The 26,589-nt window shown below is 40.5% G+C and overlaps 1 protein-coding gene across 1 annotated transcript in view; it reads left to right on the top strand.

Moving 5' to 3' along the window:
* Positions 1-26,589, top strand: part of RGS6 (regulator of G protein signaling 6) — a 217,021-nt gene that overhangs the window by 83,171 nt on the left and 107,261 nt on the right. The window contains 7 exon segments of the mRNA XM_036735239.1: positions 1,229-1,293; positions 5,476-5,552; positions 8,132-8,213; positions 9,892-9,966; positions 12,173-12,271; positions 14,493-14,554; positions 26,181-26,291. Of these exon segments, the coding sequence (XP_036591134.1) occupies positions 1,229-1,293; positions 5,476-5,552; positions 8,132-8,213; positions 9,892-9,966; positions 12,173-12,271; positions 14,493-14,554; positions 26,181-26,291 (571 nt within the window).

Here is a 26,589-nt window from a genome sequence, read left to right as displayed (position 1 = left end):
ACTTTTAGATATCCTGAGACTGGATCAGTTTTGATTGGGCTTGCAATATGAAAAGTCTCCCCCTTCCATTTACCAACCGGTCTCATGTCCTGCCTAGCTAGCTGTCCAGGAATCAACAAGCATCTATTTAGTGCTTAATATGTTCCAGGTACTGTGCTAAGAGTTGAGATTTAAAGGAAGGCAAAAAGATAATCCTTGCCTTCAAGAAGTTCACATTCTAAGGAGGGAGGCAACAGGAAAATAAGTAGATAGAAGATATATACAAAGTAGGCGCAATACATTCGCTGAAGGGAAGGCATTAGCTGCTGGGGTGGGAAGGACCAGAGAAGCCACAAAGAGTAGGATGAAATTTGAGCTGTCTTGAAGAAATCATTAAAACTTGTTGTTAGAGGAGGTGAGGAGGAGGTTAGAGGAGCCTATTCTATTTCTGCTTCTAAGATGCCGTCATTCATTCATGAAGTATTTACCTGTTATGTGCACTCTACTAGGCCATGGGTACATTGTACCAGAAGCACATATGTTTCAGGACAGGGGATGGAAGTGTCATGCTATGTCCTGAAATCACCAAGTGGCTCATATTTCCATTCTTGATGACCAAATCCTGACATGATACATGGCTCCTTAAGAGTAGAGGCTATTCACGACTTCTGCTTTTCTAACATTTCTCACAGTGTCTAGCATAGTACAGGACACGTAGGTGCCCAAAAAATATATGATTGGTTGACTGATTGCTGTATGAATGCTACTTATTGCTAATTGTTTTTATATAGCACTTTACTATACTTTTACATTATTTTGTTTGATTCTTGGGATAGCCCTTTGAAGTTGGTAGTACAGGTATTATTTCCAATTGGCAGAGGCGAAAACTGAACCTTAGATTGATCAATAGACCTATTCAAGTCCACATGACTAGTAAGTAGAAGAGATGAGATTAAAATCCAGGTCTTTTGAATGCAAATGGTGCAGAGGGCTAGATTTTGCATTCAAATATTGGCTCAAATTTGGGTTCCAATATTGACTCAGATATTACTTTGTGACCTTGGGGAAAATCAATTAACCTATCTGGATCTCAGTTTCCTTACCTGTTAAATGAAGAAGTTGGACTAGATGACCTCTAAGATCCTTTCAGCTTGAAATGCATGATGCTGAGCCCTGGTCTTGTGCCACCCACCTTGCCTGATGCTACACTCATGGTTTTGGTGCAATGTTATTTCTCTTCTTCTCTTAGCCATTTACCTGTGTAAGAGGACAATGCAGAATAAAGCAAGATTGGAATTGGCAGATTATGAAGCTGTAAGTATAATTTGCTCCAAGAACAGGTGTGGGAGGAGGAGGGTCAAAAGATATCTTTGCGTCTATCTGGGTTTGAACCTTCTTTTCCCCCTTTTCAGCCCTCAGCCTTTGCAGACACAATGGGGAAGGGAAGGAAAGCTCACCCCGACCCCTTGTTCTCAGCTCTAAATGGCCTCACTCTGACAGTTTTTGTGACTCTGAGGATAAAATTGTGATCCCGCACATTCAACAGTTCTTGGTATCAGAGGGAGATGCTTAGGGTAGATGTAGCCCATAGGATCTGTGTGATTCATGTGACATCTTTCCAAATGCCCCTCTTCCCACTCCAAATCTCAGATTCATGATTTCTCTCCATAATTCCTTCCAAGAATTTGATCCCCCACACCGCCTCCCTACCAGCCTTGAGGCCACATGTTATACCATGGTCTGTTACTGTTCAAGAGGAGAATTATCAGTCTTCTCCTTTGATCGTCCCAGGAACTCTGTTCCCAATAGGGTTGCCCCCATTTCACAGAGGTGGAAAATGAAGTTCAGAGAAGTTTAAATACAAAATCAACACAGATGATAAAAAATGCAACTGTAGCCAATAATTTCCACCTCCTCCACCAAACCCATCTTTATAAGGCTAATTTTAAGTCTTCCTCCTCCTCCTCTGTTCCCTACCCACCCTCCTGTGGAGGTACTAATGAACAGTGAAATGGCTAAAGGGCTGGCAGCTGAGGGAAGAGAGGCAGCAGAGAAGGCCGGGAATAATTTTTCTCTTGTATAATCAAACACTATCCCTACCTTTAAATCCACCCACCTACCAAATTCTCCTCTCCTTCCTGCTTTTCAGGACTTCCACAGTTAACTTGAGGCCCAGTACAGCCTGTTGGGCACAGGGGCCAGCCAGCCCTACCCATGCTCTGCTATGCCCACGCTAAGGCTCACTGTTCAAGACAGATTGTCTCAGTCAGTTAGTCAGTCAATAAGCGTTTATTAAGTGCCTGTTATTATGTGCCAGGCACTATACTAAGTTCTGAGGATACAAAGAAAGGCAAAAAACCAATCCCTGCTCTCAAAGAGCTCATGAACTAATAAGGGAGATAACATGCAAATAAATATGTGGAAATAAGCTATATACAAAATAAATTGAAGATTTAGGAAGGAAGACACTAGAAAGAAGATACTGGGGGCAGCTAGGTGGTGCAGTCAGGAGGACCTGAGATCAAATTCGACTTCAGACACTAGGCAAGTCACTTAACCCTGTTTGCCTCAGTTTCCTTATGTGTAAAATGAGCTGGAGAAGGAAATGGCAAATCACTTTAGTATCTTTGCCAAGAAAACTGCGAATGGTGTCATGAAGAGTCAGATAAGACAAAATCATTGAACAATAACAACTCAAAAATTAAGTGGGATGAGCAAAGATTTCTTTTAGGAGATAGGATTTTATCTGAGACTTAAAGAAAGCCAGGGGGCAAAGATGAGGAGAAAGAGCATTCCAGATATGGAGGACAGCCAGTGAAAATGCCCAGACTCAGGAGGTCAAATGTCTTGGAGGAATAGCGAGGAGGTCAATGCAAAACTGTTGCCATAACAACAAGAAGTACTTATTAAGCATTTACTGTGTATCCGGCATTGTCCCCAGGAACTAGGGACACAAGTACTAAAAATAACGAAGTGGGACTAAATTTTAGTCACTCAGAAGGGAGGGCTGACTGGGGAACAGGGCAACCAGAATATACACCATCTTGGAGTGGGCGGGAGGGTAGAAACGGGGAGAAAATTTGTAATTCAAACTCTTGTGAAAATCACTGCTGAAAACTAAATATATTAAATAAATTAAATAAAATAAATTTTAGTCACTAATGCTATCTCAGAAACTTTTCCATGTAGACAGGGCAATGACAGTTGTATTATTCATAGTCTGGGCAGCTCCAAGATTCTGGGCTCATACAGGTTGGGTCCAATAAAGGAGGGTCAGTTTCTCTCTTTGGCTCCTTATCCCCACCTGGGACGGCTCCTCCAGTAAGAGATCACCCCCCCTGCCTTTCAGTTCCCAATCGTCTTGGAGGTAACCCTTGTCACTAGGAAGCTATCAGAGGAGCTCCCTTTAGGTGCTTCTAAATAATCGTGTCCAGTTGATGAGGGACTTCCCTAGTAGTCTCTTTATACTAGCAGTATTAATAATACTTTATATTTCCATAGCACTTTCACTGACTGTATAGTCTCACTTGACTCTAACAACAGGACTAGGTAGGTAATAATATAAGTAACATTTAGAGGGGGCTCTAAAGTTTGCAAAGAACTTAACATGCATGGTCTCTTCTGAACCTCACAACCTGCTCATGAAGTACACTACATGTAGTTATCCCCATTTCATAGATAAGGATATTGAGGCTCAGAGGGAGTGAGTAACTTGTCCCTACTCTTGGCTAATATAGATCAGAGGCAAGATGTGAACTCAGGCCTTCTTGAATCTAAGTCTATCATTCTTTCTACTAATACCATGTAGCTTCTTATCCATCTATCTGTAGTGTCATTCATTGACTTTGATGAGCTTTCTAACCAAACTGTAAAATTGTCACTAGAGGCAGCTAGGTGGCTCAGTGGATGGAGCACTGTGCCTAGAGTCAGGAAGACCTGAATTCAAATCTAGTCTCAGATATTTATTACTTGTGTGACCCTGGACAAGTCTCTTAACCTCCCTCTGCATCAGTTTCCTCAACTATGAAATAGGGGAAAATAATAGCACCTACCTGTCAGGTTTGTTGTGACTATTCAATAGGATAGTATTTGTAAAGCACTTAGACATGGCCGACACATGGGAAGCTCTTGATATTACCTATGTCTGTCCTTTCTCACATTCTAGCAGACTTTGGCACCTTTGAGTTCCTTGTAACTAGACACTTCACCCCCAATCAAGATTATGCTGTTTTGAAACCTTTCCTTATTTGTGGTCTGGGTGTAAAGGTTTTTGGACTACTTATACTTTTAATTTTTGTCTATGTAACTTCCTTAACCTTAGGGCCAAAAGTGTCATGATCCACTTTGGATCTCTCACTCACATCTTCCATTTTCCATGTAAAAGAATGTTCAGAATAGATAGTGGCACCAATTCCCAGTGAAGTTTAAATACTATAAAAAAGCTCAAAGGATTCTCAAAAAAAAAAGACCAGAAAAGAAAAGAAAAGATTCCGAGGGTCATTTTGGTTTCTGTGCCTATTTGTACATACAGGTACTTTTCATTTTAATCCCCTTTTATATTAATAACCTTCTAATAAAAGCAATCAATTAGGTGTTGGCACCAACTCTATGAAAATACATAGCAGAATGTGAATTCTGGACTTGCATTCAATCAGAATTAGGCAGGTGATTAGCGGGCCTGTCAGCTAACTATCTTATCTACTGCCCACTATGTGCAATATTACTGAATTAAAGAATTAAAAAGAACACTTCTCTCTTTTTTCTTTGGGGGAGATACTTAATGAAACATTTTTTTTCTTTTTTACTCTGCCTTTTTTTGCACTTTTCAATTAGAAAATGAAATTCTCTTCCCTTCCTTGCCTGCCTTACCCCAACCTGCTGTATCTGCTTTGTATATGGACTAAGAGACAAGTTAAAATTAATGACCTCTAAGGCCCCTTCCAGCACTAAATCTATAATGCTAGAGACTCCATTTCTGCATTGGTCAGATTCTAGAAAACTAACTTGGTGTCATAGGCTTCTCTATTAGAGTGACCTAGTTTTAAGAATAGAAGATAAGTCCAGAGAAACCACCCCCATTCTCCTAGTTTTTGTTTACAGAAATGTCCAGCAGGCATCATTTATCCCCAGATTCAAAGAGCACAAATGGAAAACTCGAGCATACCTCTAGACCCCAGCTTACATTGGATATGCAGCCAAGCAGTGGGTATTACATACATAGATGAGACCTATTGGAAGAAAGGTTCCAGTGGTTCCCTCCAAACTTGAGTCAGATAATTCCTTTAGTTGGCATACTGATGATGATTGGAAGTGCATTCCTGTGCAGCAGAATACGGTACAAAGCTAAATCAAGTTCCAGTCTACTGAATTTAAAACGGGGGACCATTATTTTGTTCTGTCTAACCAATATGGATGGGCGCACATGTAATGAGCATGGTAGCCATGGTCCAATACTTATTATGATTAATGCCCTCATTGATTTTCATTTTTTATCAGGAAAACCTAGCAAGACTCCAGAGGGCCTTTGCAAGGAAGTGGGAATTCATCTTTATGCAAGCGGAAGCCCAAGTGAAGTATGTGAATGGAACAGAGCCTCTTCCAGGAGAAGAAGGGGTTTCATTCCGAATGTGTGTCTTCGTTGCATGTGTTCAAGGGAGTCGGCAACCAGAGTTAGGATTTCTGGTTCTCTTCCCTATTTTCTAATAAAAACAGCTTTGTAGAAATAAAGGCCAGGATTTGCCTAGAAATCACTCTGAATTTTCAGCCCAGATGGTGTTTTTTCTTGTAATTTGATGTGTGTCTTCTTCTTGGTTAATTTCACACTAGGAAAGTTATCAAGTGGGTATTCTAGAATACTTATGGGAAAATCCTTCCTCTATTCTTTCTTAACCTATACCCCTGACTTGAACAATCTGTAGTTGCCCAAATAATTTCCAAACCACTTTATGTTCTGTGTGGAAATGCATTTAGACTTTTGGAGATTTCTTTTGATTTTAACAAGGCATATCCCCCACCCCAAATAAGAGCCTTTACATTTGTACAGGTTATACTGAGTACCAGAGATGGATGCAATGCAGAAGCATGGAAGTTTCCCTTCCAGTACTTTCAGATTGGCTGACATTGTGGGTACAAGAAATTCTTTGTAGAAGTAGGAGGTTGGAAAGGTGTAGCCACCCTTGTGGATCTGGGGCATTCTACTTATAGCTTACATACAAAAAAGACTGTTGACAAGCATCCCATAAGTCAGGCGTTAAGGACTCCTACTCCAAGAAGTAACCCAGCCCGTAGTACTCAAAGGTTTCCTTGTCCTACAGTATAAGATCTAGGAGCATCTCTGCATGGACTACTGTCATGAACCACTCCAGCTCATCGCCCTGTATCCCCCTTATCTTTCATCATTTTATCCTTCTAAATTGGAACTCACTGGATATTCACTTTGGTAAAGGGGTTGATCTATAATATTCTAAATTTCTCCCCAGTCACTGCTACTCTCTTCTCTCCTGATTCCTTCTATTAGCATGGCCAAATGCCATCTTTCTAAAGACTTGTCTCCCCATCCTTCCCATTCTTACTGGTAGCATATTTATACCCCCACTTACAGGGTACCCCATGTCCCCCTTTTCCTTTCCCTGTCACTGCCCCCCTTTTTAGATTAATGCTGATAGATGTAGATAGACATGTATACTGTGGAATGAGGCTGAAAAGCCCCACTTTCACTACAGCCAGTCTCACTCATGACATCCTCTCCCGCTGCCAACCCTTACAGCCCCCTATGGTACAGTAAAAGAGAAAAATGGTAGTGACTTTGTTCAAATTGATGATTCTTAGGATGCCATTGTGTTAACTTCTATATTATGGGTTCTGTTGACAGGTTATCCATCTGACCCTTCTCCTGCATTCCTCTTCCTTCCCACAATTCATTATGCTCTGCCTCTCGCCCAAGATCTCATCACTCTCTCTCAGTAACCTTAGCAAGCTAGGTGCCCTCTACACAGTGTTGTATATCACTCTAGAGTCAGTTACTGCTTCAGAAGGAGCCGTGGCCATGGAGAATCTGATGATAGTGGGTGGGGCAGAAATTGGAACAGGAATAACAAGGTTTATAATCTCTTTGCATCCAGAAGATCCTGGAAAACAAAGAGAAAAGTTAATTTGTACTTGCAGACTAGAAGAGCCTCACATGTTACAAAAGGAGGGGGAATTGTCACTTGATACACATATGGTATTTCTCGATTAACTGTTTTGATTAACTCTGTGATTACTTTATAATTGTGGACCATTTAAGTACATGGTAATTATCATGAAAATCACAGGGTGATTATAGGTTTATTTCAGTCCAGTAAACTAAAGTGCTCCCGTGAGATTCGAAAGCTAGAAGTTCCCTGGTACATGGCAATTAATCTGAGTTACTTCTTACTTACAGAAGGAATATGAAGCAATACACTTTTTTTCTTGTTTTAATAAAAGCCTCTCATCTGGGCTACTGATTAGAAAACAAAGTATTTCTTTTGTCACCTGTAATTTACTTTTCACAATTTGTTCATCTACCAGCTGGGGCTAGTAAAATCAAAATGGGGGTGATATTTGATTTCTAGATCCTGTCATGTGCTGAGGTCCTTCCTCTGATTTGGGGGAAAGGTGGAGTGGGAGGAGACTCAGCTTAAATTGAAGTTTTAAAATTACATCAAGTTACACCTAAAGCAAACTTAGAAATTTAAGGATGGAAAATGGACTGGCCTACATTTAAATTTCACAACACTAAACACCACCCCAATTCAACAATTATTAAACACCTACTAAAACAATCCCCAACCTGGAGGAGTGTATGTTTTAGCTTACACTCCAACCAACTGATTTTCCCCAGCATCATATGCAATTTCTCTCCATTATAGACTTCTTTGTAAGTTGGGGCCCAAACATATTTTCTTTTGTTAATTTCACTGTGGAGCAGAGTGGAGGGGAAGAAGGAGGTCACCATCATTTTATACATACGGGCCTTGTGATCTTAAAATGAACACAGTAAATACATTTGTTCCATTTGCAAGCGATGTGCTAGTTCCTTAGAAATGATAACAAATAGGGGTGGGCAGAAGAAATTAAAAAGAAAAAAAGACAAATGCAAATCATTTCCCTTTTCTATTTCCTTTTTTAGGATTGACCGGAAAAAAGATAAAACAGAAAGAAAAATTTTGGATAGTCAAGAACGAGCCTTCTGGGATGTTCACAGGCCAGTGGTGAGACAGTTTTGTGTAGTTTTATAGGTTTTCTCATTTTCCTTTTCTTCTTAAGACCAAAGGCAGTCTAGCCTACAAACATCCATTTTTGGGAAATGGATGATCACCCATTTTATTTTTCATTCATTTTTTGTTCTGTCATATTCAGTCATTTTCGACTCTGCATAACTCCCTAAATGGGGGGTCTTTCTTGGCAAAGATACTACAGTGGTTTGCCATTTCCTTCTCCAGCTCATTTTACAGATGATAAAACTAAGGCAAACAGCATTAAGTGACTTGCCCAGGGTCACACAGCCAGTAAGTGTCTGAGGCCAGATTTGAATTCACAAAGATGAGTCTTCCTGACTCTGGGTTGGAGCTCTAGCAAATGTTCCACTTACCTGCCTTTATCCATTCATATAATTATTTTATTTTCCCTAAAAGCCACACAAAGTTGACTCTAAAATATCCTTGAAAATACAAGGGTTTCCCCTCTGTCCATGGGGAGAGCAAATTGTTTTCTCAGGGAAACAGCACAGTTCACATTTTCAGAGTAAAAACATTTCCATTTTCACAGATACTTAAATGTGACAGTCTTTTTCAAGACTTTAAAAAAATTCCGTGTAATCAAAACGAATTACATATCCCTTCATAAAACAGGAGGGTGGACTAAGGACAGGTCCTTTTCTTATCCTTTTCACATAATTAAAAATAAAGTCTTCAAGCCAAGATTTTCCAAAAATGGGCACAAAAAATTCAGTCCCCAAATGGTGGAGGACCTTAAGATGGCGCAATGGAGAGAGTGCTGGGCCTGGAGTCAAGAAGTCTTATCTTTCTCAGTTCAAATCTGGCCTCAGACACTTGCTAGCTGTGTGACTTTGGGCAAATCACTACACCCTGTGTGCCTCTGTCTCCTCATCTACAAAATGAGCTGGAGAAGTAAATGGCAAACCACTCCAGTATCTTTCCCAAGGAAACCCCAAATGGGGTCACAAAGAGTCAGACATGACTGAAATGATCGAACAACAATATGACCCTGGATGAGTCACTTAATCTTTATTTCCCTCAGTTTCATCAACTATAAAATGGGGATGGTGATAGCACCCACCACACGGGGTTGTTGTGCGGATCAAACAGGACAATATTTGTAAGAGTTTAGTGCATTGCCTGACACATAGCAGGCACTATGTAAATGCTTGTTGCCTTCCCTTCCCTTTATTATTATTAGTCAGCAGAGAACACATCTTTGTTAAAAAGCCATTTGTAAATATCATCTTCCTGATCATATTAAAATCTGTCATTTGGCGTAAGGCAAGCACAGATCCACTAAACAAAATTAATTTGTGCATTGGAGAAAATCAACATATACAGGGTATCTCCAAAGTCTTTGTGCAGTACTAAGCTATTTATAACTTAATACTAGCTCAACACTTTAAGCTATTAATAGCTTAACACTAGCTTAATACTTTAAGCTATTAATAACTTAAAACCATACAAAGACTTTGGGGACACCCTATATTTGTATGCTTATATATTTTAATAGAATTTTGCCTTTCTTTGTATCCCCAGTGCTTAACATGTTGCCTTGCGAAAATAATCACTAAACAGATCATTGTTGATTTGACTTAATGGTAGTAATAAGTTCATTTGGATCAATTAGAACTTCAATGAGTAATTTTTACACTGATTCCTTTCTCAGCCAGGTTGTGTGAATACAACAGAAATGGATATCAGAAAATGTCGTCGGATGAAGAATCCCCAGAAGGTCAAAAAGGTCAGCTCATTTAGCTGAATGTAAAATGTTTCCATGTCAAGAAAACCCTCTAAAGCTTCCTGTTGCTTGGACAATAGACTGGAAGACCAAGGAATGTTTCATTTTTTTAGGGAACTGTGACTGTCACCCAGAGGTGAAAAGGGTGCTTAGACAGGTCTTCATTAAAACACCATATGGGGCTTAAGCCTTGGTCCAGCCAACCCAGGATTCTGACTGACTATGGTCCTAAGAGATGTACTATTAGAAGACTTATTTGTAGCTGAAAGAACCCTGGAATTGGGTTTGAGTACCAGTTGTGCCACTTATTGACTTCTATGGCCTTAATATCTCAAAACTCCAGTTTCCTCATTAGTAGATGGAGACCTCGTATTGGCACTATCTACCTTACCCAGCTACCATGAGAAATTAATGAGATAATGTGGTTAAAAGCGATTGATAATGATCGAGTACTGTATGTAAAGCTATAATCTAAACCTCATAAGGTTAGCAGTAAAGCCTAAAATATCCCTCTTCTCCCCACTATGAAACCTAGTCATAAAATTGGAGCCATTCTTGACTCTCTATTTTTACCCTTCACTCACATAACAAAGTCCTGTTCCTACAGTGTCAGCCTTATGAGGAGACATGGACGAAAGTCTCACAGGATAGGCAGGCACAAATGGGTTGCAATCTGCATCTTTGGAGGGAATATCTACATTGATGAAATCCCAGATCCATTTGCGTTTTTGAGTATTTGAGTTCTGTTGTAACATGCTCCACTGTGTAATATAGAGATATAATCCTTTTGCTTATGATAGCCTATTTATAAGAGTGCTAAATTTGGAAACAAGAAGTTCTATGTCCGAATTTTACCTCCAGTGCTAATTGCGTGCCGGACCATGGATGCTAAACTTAAGCTGTCGGAGACTCAGTTTCTTCATCTGTGAAATGGCAATGATAATAATACCAATAGTACCTTCTTTACAGGGTTGTTGTGGGGCTCAGATGAGATTACATATGTGAATAACTTTACAAAACTTAAGATGCTATATAAATTATCAACCATTATTATTTCTCCAAATATTACTCTTTTCAGCCTTTGAGAAGGTTTCCTTAGTCACACAGAAGTCAAGACATTCCCCTCGTGTTGTCATTGGTCCTCTTTGAGAACAAAGGATGAGCAACAAGTACTCCAGAAGTTGATAGACAAATATCTCTCCACCCTATCTGTATACAGGACTTGATAAAATTCGGTCATAACACCACCAAGCCTTTTGTCTTTCCATGTTGAAGAGTCCCTGGTTTATTGGTCTATCCTTTTGGTAAAGTGTCTCTGTCACAGCTACAATTTATTAGGCTAAAATGAACCTACGTGTAGACAATCCTTGAGATAATCATTTATTGAAAAGGGGAAAATAGGAGCTTTCAGAGTCTGTGTTTATAAGCAGGCTGTCAAAGGGACTATAAGAGAAATCCATTGGGGCACTTTTTTATACAAATAGTCAAGTAGTAGCCCATGTGTAATACAACTATTTCTCAGAACATGGTTCAGTATAGCTATTTAGTGGTGCAGTGGATAAGAACACTGGGGCTGGAATCAGAAAGACCAGAGTTCAAATATGACCTTAGACACTTACTAGCTGTGCAATCTTGGAAAAGTCACTTAACCCTTGCCTGCATAAAACTGGAGAAGGAAATGGCAAACCACTCCCGTATCCTTGCCAAGAAAAACCCCTTGGACAGTTGGTCCATGAGGTCACAAAGAGTTGCAAATGACTGAACAATTGAAGAAAAATTTCTCAGAACTTATTTCAATACAACTATTTTCAGAATTGTCATCCTGTTATTTCTTTATTGGTCAAGTTTATCATGACCTCAGTTCATCAATAACATTGGCTTAACTTTGGCAGAACAATCTATTTAGGTTTGGTTCCAGTCCATGCACCTGTTCTTGGCAGGACCTAAGGAATTATAAGATTACTCCCTGAAATCATGTTGTATCACAATTTAACCTCCCTAAGACTGTGCTATGTTACAATTTAACCCTCACTTATCCTTAAAAACTATACTGGGGAGAAACTGAGGCTAGAAATCATCATAGTCTTATGAGCAGATGTGAAATTCTTCCTTTCATTTCTGTGCCTGAGAAATGTGTCTGGTGTTGCAGAAAAGAAAGGCACTGATTCCCAACAGCACCTGAATCCCTCATATTTCTCTTCTTTTCTAGTCAGTGTATGGAGTGACAGAGGAGTCTCAGTCCCAGAGTCCTGTGCATATACCTGCCCAGCCAATCAGAAAAACTACAAAAGAGGACATCCGAAAACAGGTGCGTGTGTGAATTATTCATGGCAGTTCCTAACACCCCAGAGGAAGGATGGGAAACTCTGGTTATGTTTAGGTCCAAAAAAGATGAGCAAGTTCCTGGGTTCCTGGGGACATTTGCAGGGCTGTGTAGTACAGTGGAAATACACTGGCTTTGGAAGCAGCCAATGTAGGTTCTTTGCTGTATATGTCAAAGGTTCTGTCTGAGCCTCACAGAGGCTCATCTATAAAATGAAGGGATTGGACTAATGGGACCTTCCACCTCTAAATCAATGATCCTCTTTGGAACATAGCTGGCCTGAGGCCTTCCAGTAAGTACACTACATTGTTGCTGGGGGGGAAAGGGAATTGGTGCAGATCTACATTAGTAGATAGAGTTTTCACACCAGGAGTTCCCCCCTCACTGGTGAAATCACTAATCTTAGAAAGTTGCCTGGAATAATGAAAGGCTAAGTGTTGTGCTCATGGTCTTGGTCAGTCATTTCAGTCACGTCTGACTGTTTGTGAACCCATTTGGGGTTTTCTTAGCAAAGACCAGCTCTAGAGTGGCTTGCCATTTCCTACTCCACCTCATTTTACAAATGAGGAAACTGAACAAATAGGGTTAAGTGACTTGCCCAGGGTCACAAAGCTAGAAAGCATCTGAGGCCACATTTGAACTCAGATCTTCCCGACAGCACCTAGCTGCCAAGTGCTCACAGTCATACAGCCATAATTACAGAGGAGGACTTGAACCCAGGTCTTCCTAACTCTAAGCTGGCTACAGAGGGCAAAGTTGTTCTCCTAAATTCTTCCAACTATGCTCTGCTTTTTCTACAAAGATATAATCATGTTTTGTTCCTCAAAAAATTTCTGAAAAGGTTATGCTCTCTAGGGAAAACAACAGGTTGGGACCAATCGCTTTTGTTTCTAAGATTCTGAGTCTCAGGGTTGGGATAAAAATTGGTTGTTACTATTCTACCTATTCCCCTTTCAGAATCCATTCAGTGGGTGTTATTTTTCACCAAGGTCAGTAGTTCGGTCAGTCTATCAATAAACATTTATTAAATGCGTACCAGTGCCAGGCACTCATCAGTCCAAGGAAAGAAGATTAACAGAGTTAACTACATGTGACACTCTGTGTTGCTGCTATAGTGGTTCACTCATAAAAGCATGCCATGTGGCCTCAGACAGACAAATCCTATTCAACAATTTAGCATCTACTGTATACAGAGCATCATACGAGGTGGATGTAAAGGAAGAAAACAAAGTCTGCCCTTGAACAGCTTATTGTCTCTTTGAGAAGAGAAGACATGTATACCAACAGAGCTATTTAATTCATGTCAGCAAGCATTTATTAAGCACCTACCATATGCTAAGTGCTAGAGATGCAGATATAAAATTAAATCATCCCTGTCTTCAAAGAGTTTATATTTTATTGAGCTCTATTATATTTTTATTGAATTGAATTAACTTTAATTTTCCGTAAAATGAGATTAGGCTAAATTATCTCTAAATTGTGTGTGTGTGTGTTTAAATGTAGAAAAGATGGTATGAATTGCAGCTTGTCAGAGCTGAACTTAGAAGGCCTGGGTTTGAGTATAGCCTTTGACCCATAAAGGTTGTGTGATCAGATGGTTCAGAGTAGTTGCTGTTCTTCGTTGGTCTAAGGAGTTCCATACTGAGAGTTCCTTACCTGATAAAATCATAGGTCTGGTCAAGAGAGAGAGAAAGAGACAGAGACAGAGAGAGACAGACAGACAGAGATAGAGAGAGAGTGGCAGAGAGGAGGAAGGAAGGAAGAAAGGAACGAAAGAAGGAAGGCAGGCAGGAAGGAAGGAAGGAAGGAAAAAAGGCAGGAAGGAAGACACAAAATAAGACTATGGGTGTAAATGCTGATGAGATTCAGAGTAAATAAAAGGCTAACAGAGGACTAGCAACTGTTCTAGGCCGAAGATCCAAAAGATATATAAAACATAGACATTGCCCCTCAGACACTAACAATCGTGAGATGCCAAATTTATACATGTAAAATCATGTATAAAATGGAAAACTATAGGAAAAATCAGTTACTCATCAGTGTGATAGAGGTGAAGGAAAATAGCATCATAAACAGAGGTTGTTGGGGAAAGCTTCTTGGAGTGTCTTGAGCTGAAACTAAAAGGAATTTTGGCTTTGGATTGGTGGAGGGGAAGGGGAAAAGCATTCTGGTCCAGCATTAATATTCCTGTCATCTCTTTCCTCAGATAACATTTTTGAGCGCACAGATAGACAGACATCGTTTAAAGATGTCCAAAGTAGCTGAAAGGTAAGTCTGCTGTTAATATTTCTGCTTTCTTCTGGGTTCACAAAATGGGCATGGGCCAGGATCAGGATATCAAGGGCACTTGATGTCACGGGTATTCCAAGAGTCAGACAAGAGTCAGTGCTGGTCTCTTGAATCAAAAATCAAGTCCAATAGACTGATACCAGTTTATTTCAGGTGACAAGTCTTATTATCCTTCTCTAGTGTCACAAGAAAAAATACCTAAACTCTAAAATCTTAAAAAAAAGGTACCAGTGGTCATAGAAGGAAAAAAGCAGTCTCTCATAAGCTGTCTGATTGGCTTTCTTGATTTCTTTAAATAAAATTGTTCCCTCTCCATGTTTCATTTTATAGGGGAAAAGAACTCTGGTGTGTCCTTTGAGGCATTATTTCTATAAGCAGAAGGGGGTGTGATCATCAAAAGTTATTAAATTCCGATGTACCATTAATTGGATTGCGTCCAATAAAACCTCTGTAAAGAAAACATTTGTCATGAATAAGTTAGATACACTTGGCACATACCTTTGGGATATAAGCTGCATGGCTAGCCAGCTCTGCCCAGGTAGCTTGCTGGAGACTTAATTTTGCCCACTAAATAGGCTGTTTTTCAACTCAAGGCAGACCACCTGGTGAATTTTTTGAAGTAAATCTATCCAGACTACCCCAAACTGAACATTTGTTGGTCCATATGCTGCCCCTGAGATCATTAATATCTAAAGGCACCAAGACTGTAAATCAAATCCAAATATTCATTAGAAGCAATAGAAAAATATATTCTTTTTTCTTTCACATAGGAAATTTGGGTTGATCTGGGGAGGTCCCGGATCATCTTGATTAAGTTATACGATGTCCCCAGTCCTCTCAAAGTGTCACATGTCCACATTCTCAATCAACAAGCATTTTTAACTTCATATTTTTAAAAAATTTCAATTCACAAGTGTTTATTTTCTCTCTCTCCCACCTCCCTTCACCAGAAAAAAGACAAAAACAAAAACAAAGCCCTTGTAACAAATATGCATAATTATGCTGCATACACTGGCCATATCAAAAATGCATGTGTCATTGTGTTTTTTGAGACCATCACCTCTCTGTCAAGACTGATGCTTCCTCATCAGTCCTCTGGAATCGTGGTTAGTCATGGCATCATCAGAGTTGTCTTTCAAAACTCATCAGTATACATTTACTTATTAAGTGCCTACTATGTGCCAGACATCATGCCAGGAAATGGTGTGACAAAGACCAAAGCACTTAGTGCAGTGCCTGGCACATAGTAGGAGCTTAATAAATGCTTATCAATTTGAAAACAGTCCCTGCCTTTAAGGCATTTCTAATCTACTACGTTCCATGTGAATTGCCCTGTAGCCTCATCACATTTGTTGAATGACTCTTTATTCCATAGGATCATCATTTTCAGACATATAGATGAAATCTGATATCTCATAGGTACTTGTTTTCTATGTTAAATAGTCGTGAAAATAGCCAAGTTTAAAAATATAATGAAACTAAGGAAAAATTTCCACTAAACTGAGAGGTGAATCTTCCACCCTCGCTAAGGTACTTGCTGGTTTGGGGCTAACGCATTTTTTTCTACAGTGCGTGCCTGTTCGTGTATTCCTCAAGCAAAAGCACCCCAAATGCTATTGGGGACAACAGATCATTTGGTAGCATGGGTATCATTTGCTCCGACATTGTAACCTCAGCTAAGTCTGGGATCTGACTTGTGTCTTCTGCGGCCATGTTGATATTTTCTTAAGAGCATATTGGTCTTGTGGCAAAAGGCTTTCTACAATTGCCTTTAGAGATGTTGCTGTAGCTAGCTCCTTTCATGCAGAAAGAATTCTGTGAGGGAAACAACCTAGGGTGTCTGGGGACCAATTAAATGCATCCATTGCCTTCTCCCAGAATTCCACAAAATACTGCTTCGTGACATAACAGCTGAGAGCTTCTCTTTGTCTGTTGATCACCTTTCCTTAGTTGTGGTCTCTTACGTGAACCGAGGTAGTTGGGCAAATCACTTGAGCTCTCTGGGCCTTGGTTTCCTCATCTGTAAAATGAATCTGTCACCTGCATTCTGTACCATCTCCAGCATTCCTTTTTATTGTGGACCTCAGTCATATTCTGCTCAGGCCCTCATTCAAATAAATATGATCTAATTTCTTTGCTTTTTGGTTTGGGGTAGGCATTTGTTACCCCAGTCATTATGAAGAGGACTTAATACCATAGGGGCCTCATCCAGAGCGGCATGCATGTGTGTTATGGCACCAATTACGGTATTTCTTCCTTTGAGGGGAAAAAGGTGGGGGTGAGAAAGAGGGGGAGGGGCAGGGAGTAGGAAGAGCAGATTGGCACAGTCCTAGTGTTTGTTTATTTATATTAGTGTCAGTGAGGATCCCTCACCTGGTATGGTCTAATTATGCTTGAGAGACTGCTCAAATTGAAGGGATTATTCCAACTGACTACTTCTCACTTCACAGCACAGAGCTCTCAGGGGTCTCCGCCCAGTGAAAGCCAGATTTTATGTGATGCGGTGACAACTGGCAACTTTTCAAAGTGACACAAAGGTTTTTTCATGAGAGCCATAAGGAAACTCCCAGGGAGAAAAGGGCAAAGGAAAGGAGGAGTGTTAGCAAGAGATAAAGCATCCCAGACTCACCATTTGTCAGTGTCTATGGAAAGGGGTTGGCGGGGCGCGGAGAGGGAGAGGGTTATCCCCGGCCATGCTAATGGGTATCATTCTGGCAGCTGTGTTTGGGTGTTACTGCTCACCTGAGGTGTAAGCAGAGCTTCTCACAGGTGAACACACACACATCCTGGATCTGGTTTCCCTGGGTCTGCTCCAGGTGATAAGTGTTAATTAAACTAAAGCCATCAGGCAAAGGACCTCATCCCCAGTAGACAAAGGCATTGTTATTCACATAGTTTCATTGGAACACAGAGGATAGGCCTTGGGGATAGCTGGGTAGAGATATGGAGGGCCTTTGCAGCTGAGATAAAGGGGCTTCTCAGGAAAAGCAGGAGGAACCGGATAAATAGGGGGGGAGGGGATTGGTCTGGTACTGGAACAAGCAGGGAATGAGGAGAACATGGTGGCTCATTTTCTGCGGTAATGTCTTTACCCTCTTCCCTAATCTTGGCAGCTTTGGATTCTGAGAAACCCTCTTTAAACTAGGGGTCCTTAACCTTTCTTGTGTCATGCATGGTTCCCTTGGGTAGCCTGGTGAAACCTATGGGCCCTTCTCAGAATAATGCTTTGTTGCCTATATGCGTCATTGAAGGAAATGCCAATTTTCAGTTAGAGTCTAATGAAAATGAAGATGTAATGATTTTTCCCACCCAAATGTTTTACCCTCTGAAATCTATCCATGGATCCCTTAAGAATTTCTGGAAAGGGGGCAGTTCGGTGGCACAGTGAGTAGAGCACTAGCCCTGGGGTCAGGAGGACCTGAGTTCAAATTCAGCCTCAGACACTTGACACACTTACTAGCTGTGTGACCTTGGGCAAGTCACTTAACCCCAATTGCCCTGCCTTCCCCCCTCCAAAAAAAAAGGATTTCTGGAAAAACAAAATTATCCTAACCTGGGCTTACTGTCAGTGCTTATCTTTTCTTTCATTGTGAACTCCTTTTCGGTGGCATCGTTGGCAACAAGTCATCGTGAGTCATCATGCTCTCGTAGGAAGAAATTTTCCATTTCAGAAGCAATTTTTTTTTTATTTTAGCCCTTTTTCATGGAAGCCTTTCTAAAGGTCCTGCACACCTCCCTACCTTCATAAATAAAAGCAATAATAAGAGGGATAATAGCTATCCTTTCCATAGCACTTTAAGGTTTGCAAAGCGCTTTACAAATATCTCGTAACGACCTTGGGAGGTGGGTGCTATTATTATCATCCCATTTATGGATGAGGAAACTGTCAGGCAGAGGTTAAGTGATGTGCCTAGGGTCACGCGGCCAATGTCTCAGGTCAGATTTGAACTCGGGTCCTACTGAATATAGGCAATCTTTCCATAAGCACTGACTGTGCACCCGAGCACTGTTTAGTACTAGGAAACACGCAATGATAATTAAGGCCATTTCTGAATTCACAGAGCTCACAATCTGTGGGGAGAAGAGAGGAGATGTGACATATGCTAAACTATGCAGTCCTGTTTCTGGAAAATGCCATGACTATTTGCTAACTGTGGGACAGGGTTAGGGCAGCTCGGTGGCACAGTGGACAGTGCCCTGGGCCTAGAGTCAGGAAGTTATCTTCTTGGATTCAATTCAGGAAGGCCAATTCCTGGCCTCAGACACTTACTAGCTGTGTGACCTTGGGCAAGTCACTTAATCCTGTTTGCCTCAGTTTCCTCATTTGTAAAATGAGCTGGAGAAGAAAATGGCAAACCACTCCAGGATCTGTGCCAGGGAAACCCCATGGATAGTATTGTAAAGAAGAGTCAGACACGACTGAATGACTGGACAAAAATAGTACCTGAGCTTTAACACATGGATTTGGGGACATTTATTTTGGTTTTCCCAAGGCCTTTTTGTTTATTTTCTTATGCTTGATGTAGTCTGAATGATTGAGGTTGTCAGCCCTATGAACTCTGGGGTATTACTGTAGTTGGAAATAATGCTCCAATACAGAGATGTGTATGTGTGTGCACACATGGACCAATAACAATTATGATAATAGATATATGTGTACTCACCTAATAACAAGTAGTGTCCAATGGACGAGGCATGAGTTTATTTTTGATTTTATTTTTAGAGAGATGAAAAGGTTTATGGTAATGATTCAGGTTTCAGATAACTGCCACCCAAAATTACAGAAAAATTCCAAGACGTGTCCCAGGACTGTTTCTATCTGAGATAATAATAATAGAACTGGACCATTAACACAGATTGAGCTATTTCCTCTAATTCCTAGAGCTGACATTGATCCATAAAAACTTAAGGGCGATATGTTAATAGATGTCATGATACAAATATTCATAATCCCCAAGCTATATGTAATTTAAAAAGAACTTTCATCATATAGAGCTTTGGTGGAATAAAACTTATGTGGGAACAAGAGAAAGTCTATAGCATCCCCATCATTCTGTCTGCCTCTGGGGTTGTCCCAAAAACATTTTTTTTTTGACCAAAGATGAGGTCCTAAGACATATTCAGTTATAGAAAGCACTTACTTTATATACCTATACAGTGCTCCACAGGACACTAAGCATAAAAGAATATTACAGAGATGATAGACGTTGTTAAGTCATGTTTAGTTATATCTGACATTTGTGACCCAATTTGGGGTTTTCTTGGAAATGGTACTGGAGTAGTTTACAAATGAGGAAACTGAAGCAAACAGGGTTAAGTAACTAGACAAGGTTCATACAGCTAGGAAGTGTCTGAAGGCAGATTTGAACTCAGGAAGATGAGTTTTCTGAATCCAGGTCTGGTGCTCTATCCACTGCACCATTTAAAAGAAAGAAAGGCAGAAAAAAGAAAGACAGAGAGAGAGAGAGAGAGAGAGAGAGAGAGAGAGAGAGAGAGAGAGAGAGAAGGGGGGGAGGGAGAGAGAAAGAGGGAGAGAGAGGGAGGAAGAGGGAGAGAGAGGGAGGGAGGGAGATTAATTATAAAAGAATATAAAATATGAAAGAAACTTGTGACAGAATTTTCCTGAATTTCACCAAAAAGATAAGAACAAGATTAATAATAAAACTAATTTTTAAATGCCATTTGTATAGTGCTTTTAAAAGCTTGCAAAACACTTTACATTCATCATCCCATATTATCTCCATTTTGGAGGTGAAGAAACTGGGGCTTAGAGCTGATAAGCCCATGGATACACAGCTGGCAGTGTTAGAGGCAGAATTTGAACCCAGTTCTCTTCTGACTTCAAGTACAACCATCCTTTCATTGTTCTGTGCTGTCTGCTAAACACACACATACACACACGGAAAACTGTGTGTCATTGTGCGTGGTTGCAGCATATAAGTTATAATATTCTCCAAAATAACAGCTTTTTAGGATTTCTTGATTTCCACTGAGCCACTTTGTCTGCTCACATGAAGAATCCATAAGGCAAATTAAGGAAGGTTGAGTCTACTATCATCATTGTGGGAGAGGCAGGGTGGTTCAGTGGAAAGCATACTGAACTTGGAGTCAGAGGATCTGAGTTCAAATCTTATCTCTGCTACAGCCATCCTGTGCAATGCTAAATAAATCATTCCATCTCCCCAGGCCTGAGTTTCCTCATCTGAAAAATAAGGACCTTTATGGTCCCCTGCAGGACTAATGCTTTTATCCTGTGACTTTCCCAAACTGTCTGAGAAGCTGTTGTGCTTTCCTGTGTATCTGTCTTCTGTGGTTTTTTCCCCCGAGTGGTCCGAGTGTTCACAGTGGCACCAAGATAAGGTCCAGTCCTGCTTAAAGTCATCACACTACCCTACCCCTAAATGGAAATGCTTGCCTTCTGCATTGGCCGCTCAACTCCCCTCATCCTGGTTCAGATTATTAGGTACTATTTATGTTTTAAAGCCAACTATGGAATTGGTTTCTTTTCAACCTCACTTTTCAGTCTCACTAACCCATCTCTGGGATTGCCGCCGCTTCTTACTCTGACTCCTGACCCACAGCAGTCATGAAATGTAATTAATGCAATGAGATAAGACAGCATGGGACTAAGGACCCTAAGGGTCTATTAAAAACCTGCCATGGTGATGGAAATGTGTCATCTTAATGACCAATGATAACTTCTAGGACAAAAATACCCACAACCACCACCACCACCAAATGAAGTCAGAAGTGAGGTCATTACAACTCCATTCTTTCTTTCAATCCTTCTTAAGTAATTAAGGAAAGACCAGAGGTAATGTTATGGCCGAGTCAATTGCAATTAAACCAGGGGCCAGCATCAATCGAGCAAGAACAGCCATAGCCACAATGTCTTGGACTTGGAGTGGCCCTGTTTTTCCAGAGAGCTGTGACCGCTTCCATGTTATCTCCCTTATCCTCATAAGTATTTTTATTGAACAGATTTCTCTGGGGTGACAAGATAAGAAATGCTTCACTGCTCTGGGGCCTTGTAGCCTACAAAGTGCTACTGTATGTAACCAAATGTCAAGTAATTTTATAATCAAAACTAACAAGGCTGGAGTGCCAAATTCTCTTGTTTCCTTTCCTCTCTGCATCTCCAGAGTTTTGACCATTTTCCGTCTTAATCAGATTTCATTTTGCCCTATGCATCACCTGACAGAAACTGTCAGATCAAAAGAAGGTTTGTGGGCCAAAAGATTTCTACCATTTCCTTGGTTTCCAATTTTCCTTCCTATTGCTTTTTAATGAGAATAGTCCTTCCAGATTTATCACTAGATGGGACCTTAAGGGAGCACCCAGAATCTCTGATCTGCTTTTCTAAGGAAAGCAACTTTAAGGGGTTAACAATCTCACTTTAATCAAACCATACATATATCATTCACTTAGTTCAGGAGGAAAAGCCAGCACCCTGAACTTCAGAGCAAATACAAATTACAAACAGAAAATATCAACAGGCTTTGTCTAATCAAGACATCACATCCATAGTTACCAAAAAAAGACACATCAATGGGTCTGGGTTAGCAAAGTTGGGGGGCAGCTGCAACGGCTTGCCCAAAGTCTCAACACTCCTTCCATGAGTGGACCCCAAAGGAAAAAACGCCAATCTCTGAGTTTACATACCCTGTTCAGGGTCAAAGGGAATCACAACATGCTATTCCAACCCATGTAAGCTAGGCTTTCCCTGAGGTAAGGAGGTCATCAAAGACTCCAGATTTAATCAAAGAAACAAAGGCAGGACTCATTAAGGGCACTTGATCCAAAAGAGAAAACAATAAAAAAGTCCCACCTTAATTACTGATACAACAGTGGATAGAGCATTGGGTCTGGAGTCAGGAAGACTCTTCTTCCTGAGTTCAAAGCTGGCCTCAGACACTTACTAGCTGTGTGACCCTGGGCAAGTCACTTAACCCTGTTTGCCTCAGTTCCTCATTTGCAAAATGAACTGGAGAAGGAAATAGCAAACCACTCCAGTGTCTCTGCCAAGAAAACACCAAATAGGTCATGAAGAGTCAGCACCACTGAAAAACAACTGAACAAAAGGCCACATAGTGGCAATCAGGATTTGAATCTGGATCCTCTGAATTCCAGGGCCTTTTCTATTCTACTTCCATTTCATGTTCCCTACTGACTTCTGTCCATTGTATTAACCTAAGACTGGCAATTTTTCTTTAAGAGTGTCTTTTTGCCAATACACACAGCTAAGAGCCTTATGGACATCCTCATCTCCCTCTCTTTATGACCTTTGTCTATTTTTTTTCTTCCTTCCTTCCTTCCTTCCTTCCTTCCTTCCTTCCTTCCTCCCTTCATCCCTTCCTTCTTTCTTTCTTTCTTTCTTTCTTTCTTCCTTTCTTCCTTTATTTCTTCCTTCCTTCCTTTCTTTCTTTCTCTCTTTCTTTCTTTCTTTCTTTCTTTCTTTCTTTCTTTCTTTTTCTTTCTTTCTTCCTTTCTTTCTTCCTTCCTTCCTTCCTTCCTTCCTCCCTTCATCCCTTCCTTCTTTCTTTCTTTCTTCCTTTCTTCCTTCCTTTCTTTCTTTCTTTCTTTCTTTCTTTCTTTCTTTCTTTCTTTCTTTCTTTCTTAGTGTGACCAATCACTCTTGGAATGCTAGTCACATTTACACAATGTTCTCATAGGCTGTGGCTCTCTAGCTTAGATGGTATCCCACATTTCACATGGTTTTACACAGAAAATCCTTCCTTGCAGTTTCTTGATCCAGGCTCACCTCTTAATCCAGCCATTTTCTCCACACCAGCTCTTCTCAGCACATTCTATTATTTCTCTTAAGATGGCTGGAGCAACGCACCATTTCTCCGACTTAGTTTGGGGACTTTGGTGCCAGCTGCCTCCACAGCTTTACATCACATTTTCTTAGTTACTTTTTGACATTTTAAGATTATTCTTTGGGTTCACCAGCAAAGAGTTGCCTCCTTGCACCTCATCCCATAATGGGAAATACAACATTTTAGTCCTCCATGGAGAACCTTTTAATGCTCATGAGCCCTTCCTCCTGAGCCAGCCCCTAATTTTCCTTCACCTATTGTACTCATTAACAAAGCCATTCATCTCTATTCTTAAGGTGACTGGCTGACCTCCCTCCTTTTCCCCAAGGTGGTCATGTAATCATCTAAAAAGTTTAATAAACTAAAAGTTGATGCAGCATCTTATAAAGCCCATTCTGTCTATTGGAATTCTGAAGGATGCTAGTCACATTCACATTCATGCCTTCATAGACTGTTGTTTTCCAACTTGTATAACAACCCATCTCCTACATTGTCTTAAACAGAAATCCTTCCAACTCTCATCTTTGACATTCCCTTGATTCAAGTTCACTGTTTGAGTCTTCTCTGTAAGCCTTTCTTAGCACATTCTATTCCTTCTTTTATAATTACAAAGCAATGTGGTTTGGTTTAAAAGAACAGACAGAAAGCTTTCTTTTCAAGTTGTTGTTAGACTTTCACACATGTGGAGAAAGCACTAATCAAGGGAGCACCTCTCCAGCCCCTTCAGATTAGCATCCCCTTGTACTTTCTGTGGGCGACTAGGTGGTGCCATAATGCATAGAGCACTGGGCTTGGAATCAGGAAGACTCATCTTCCTGAGTTCAAATCTGGCCTCAGATACTTACAAGCTGTGTGACCCTGATCAAGTCATTTAACTCTGTTTGCCTCAGTTTCTTCATCTGTAAAATGAGCTGGAGAAGGAAATGGCAAACCACTCTAGTATCTTTGCCAAGAAAAACCCAAATGGGGTCACAGGGAGTCAGATGTGACTGAAAAACAAATTACTTTTCAGGGGATTCATGTTCCCCAGAGATAGGACAAGGCATTTGGGGGCCTTAGGGAAGGCCTCTAAATTCTGCCCTCCTCCATCACCACTTGCATTTTAAATGTGTGCTCCTTGTTTGTTATTCTACAAGAGAGTCTTCACTCTAATTTGGTGGAGCACTCTACCTGGAGTCAGGAGAACCTGTGTTCAAATCCTGCCTTGGACATTTATTAGCTGTGTGACCCTGGTCAAGTCACTTAACTTCTGTCGACTTCAGTTTTCCCAACTGTAAAATGGGGAATAGCACCAAAGGTTGTTGCAAGGATAAAATGAGATCATATTTGTAACATTTTGACAACATCAGAGCACTATGTAAATGCTACCCATTATGACTCTACCCTCTTTTCCCCCTGTTATATTTGGTCATAATGATCATTTAAAGTTGGGAGGTTTACTAGAGCCTTAGTGACCATCTAGTGACCATCCAACCCCTTCATTTTATAGATCAGATCTCAGGAGAGGTCAAGTGACTTCCCCAAAGTCAAATAAGTGGCAGAGTTGGGTTTAGACCTCAGTTCCTTTAAATGGAAATCCAATACTGTTTCTACTATACTGTGAAAATTCTACTCTAGCCCAAGTTTCATTCTGAGTTCTCACTATTAGAGTAAGGAACTTTTACAAATGGTTAGCACTAACCTCCTGTTATTTGTTCAACTATCAATAGCTCCTCATGACTCTTTTTAACTTGTTGATTAAATGAAAGGTGTTGGGGTTGGGGGAGGATGATGTAAAGGGAGAGCAAACATAGACACTCTCCCAAAGTCTTTGAAGCTATTTACTCTAAGCTTGGCTAAAGAGAAGCCTTTTTATTTCTGTGTGTTTAAGCGGGAATGTGAGATGAGGTTTTAGATGGAGAAATTCCTAATAGGCTTTGGGGATTCAGTTGAGCCAGCCCAACTCCATCCATGATGGGATAGGGACTTCCAAAGTCAGTGGTACTTCCACGTGAACTCCAGGGTGTGTTAGAACCAGCTTGAACAGAGAGATGACTGTTAAATTTTCAGTGTGAGCATTTACACCTCAGAAATCTTCAAACACTACCGATCAGGACTTGATTTATTGTTCTGTTGATTGTTTAGATTTAAGGGGCAGAGAAAATATTAATAATACAGGTTAAACTTAAAAGTGCGTGTCACTCATACATTTTTCAGAGAGCCACTTGTTAAACGTTTGCCAGCACACTCCTGCCCAAGTCCATCATACATAAGCAGTTTTAGTTTTACGTGATCACATGAGCAGCACGTGGCATTGCTGGCAAATTTAAATGGGCTAATTAGTAGTTCAATCAAAACCCATCATACTTTCTTTTAAAAGGCTCCCCCGTCCTCCATTCCTGGTATTGATGTCTTAAAGAGGATGACTTCTCTAATATTGGAGGTTATAATCTACATCCAATGCCAGAATCCCTCTACTTCTTCTCACTATGGAGAAGTAAAGTGATAATAGGTCAGATGCCTTCTAAAACTTCAAATCCATCTCAGATTCCTTGAAGGAATGAACATGAACCCAGCTTTAGATAGGAAGAAATAAACCTTGGGCTATCTGCTCCCTTTACTGTGCAATGGCCCCCTCACTGCTTGGGGAATGAGATGGAGTCTCCTGCTAACTGCTTCTCATTCCCAGCATCCAGTGAGGTAAGTGCACTGACCATTTGAAGTACAAGATTGTGACCCTGACATGACATTGCTATGGTGATTGGTGACTCTGTCTCCTCTGTCTCTCCCTTCCCTCCTGGCCGCAGCTTAATTGCTTACACGGAACAGTATGTGGAATATGATCCTTTGATAACTCCAGCGGAACCTTCTAATCCATGGATCAGTGATGACATCACTTTATGGGACATAGAGATGAGGTATAAAAATAATAATAATATTAACTTGAGGGAGCAAAAAATTAATGTTTTTCAGAAGGGAGGGAGATTGGGAATTCCATAAGATCAAATAATACTCTTCAAGGCAGCTTTCCATTGTCTTTGGGCTAATGAGGGCCATTGAAGAATTGGTTAAGAACAAAACTTGTCAGATTATGTTCATTTCCTTTTTGACAAGGTTGCTAGACTGGTAGATCTGGATTTTAGCATACTATCCCTTTTTTCAGCAGGGCATTTTACAATACACTTGGTATGTCATATACCTACCTTATACGTAATG

This window comes from Trichosurus vulpecula, chromosome 8 (assembly GCF_011100635.1).
Source record: "Trichosurus vulpecula isolate mTriVul1 chromosome 8, mTriVul1.pri, whole genome shotgun sequence".
NCBI classification, from domain to species: Eukaryota; Metazoa; Chordata; class Mammalia; order Diprotodontia; family Phalangeridae; genus Trichosurus; species Trichosurus vulpecula.
Note: the sequence above shows the minus strand (reverse complement) of the source record. Positions and strands in the feature narration are given on the sequence as shown.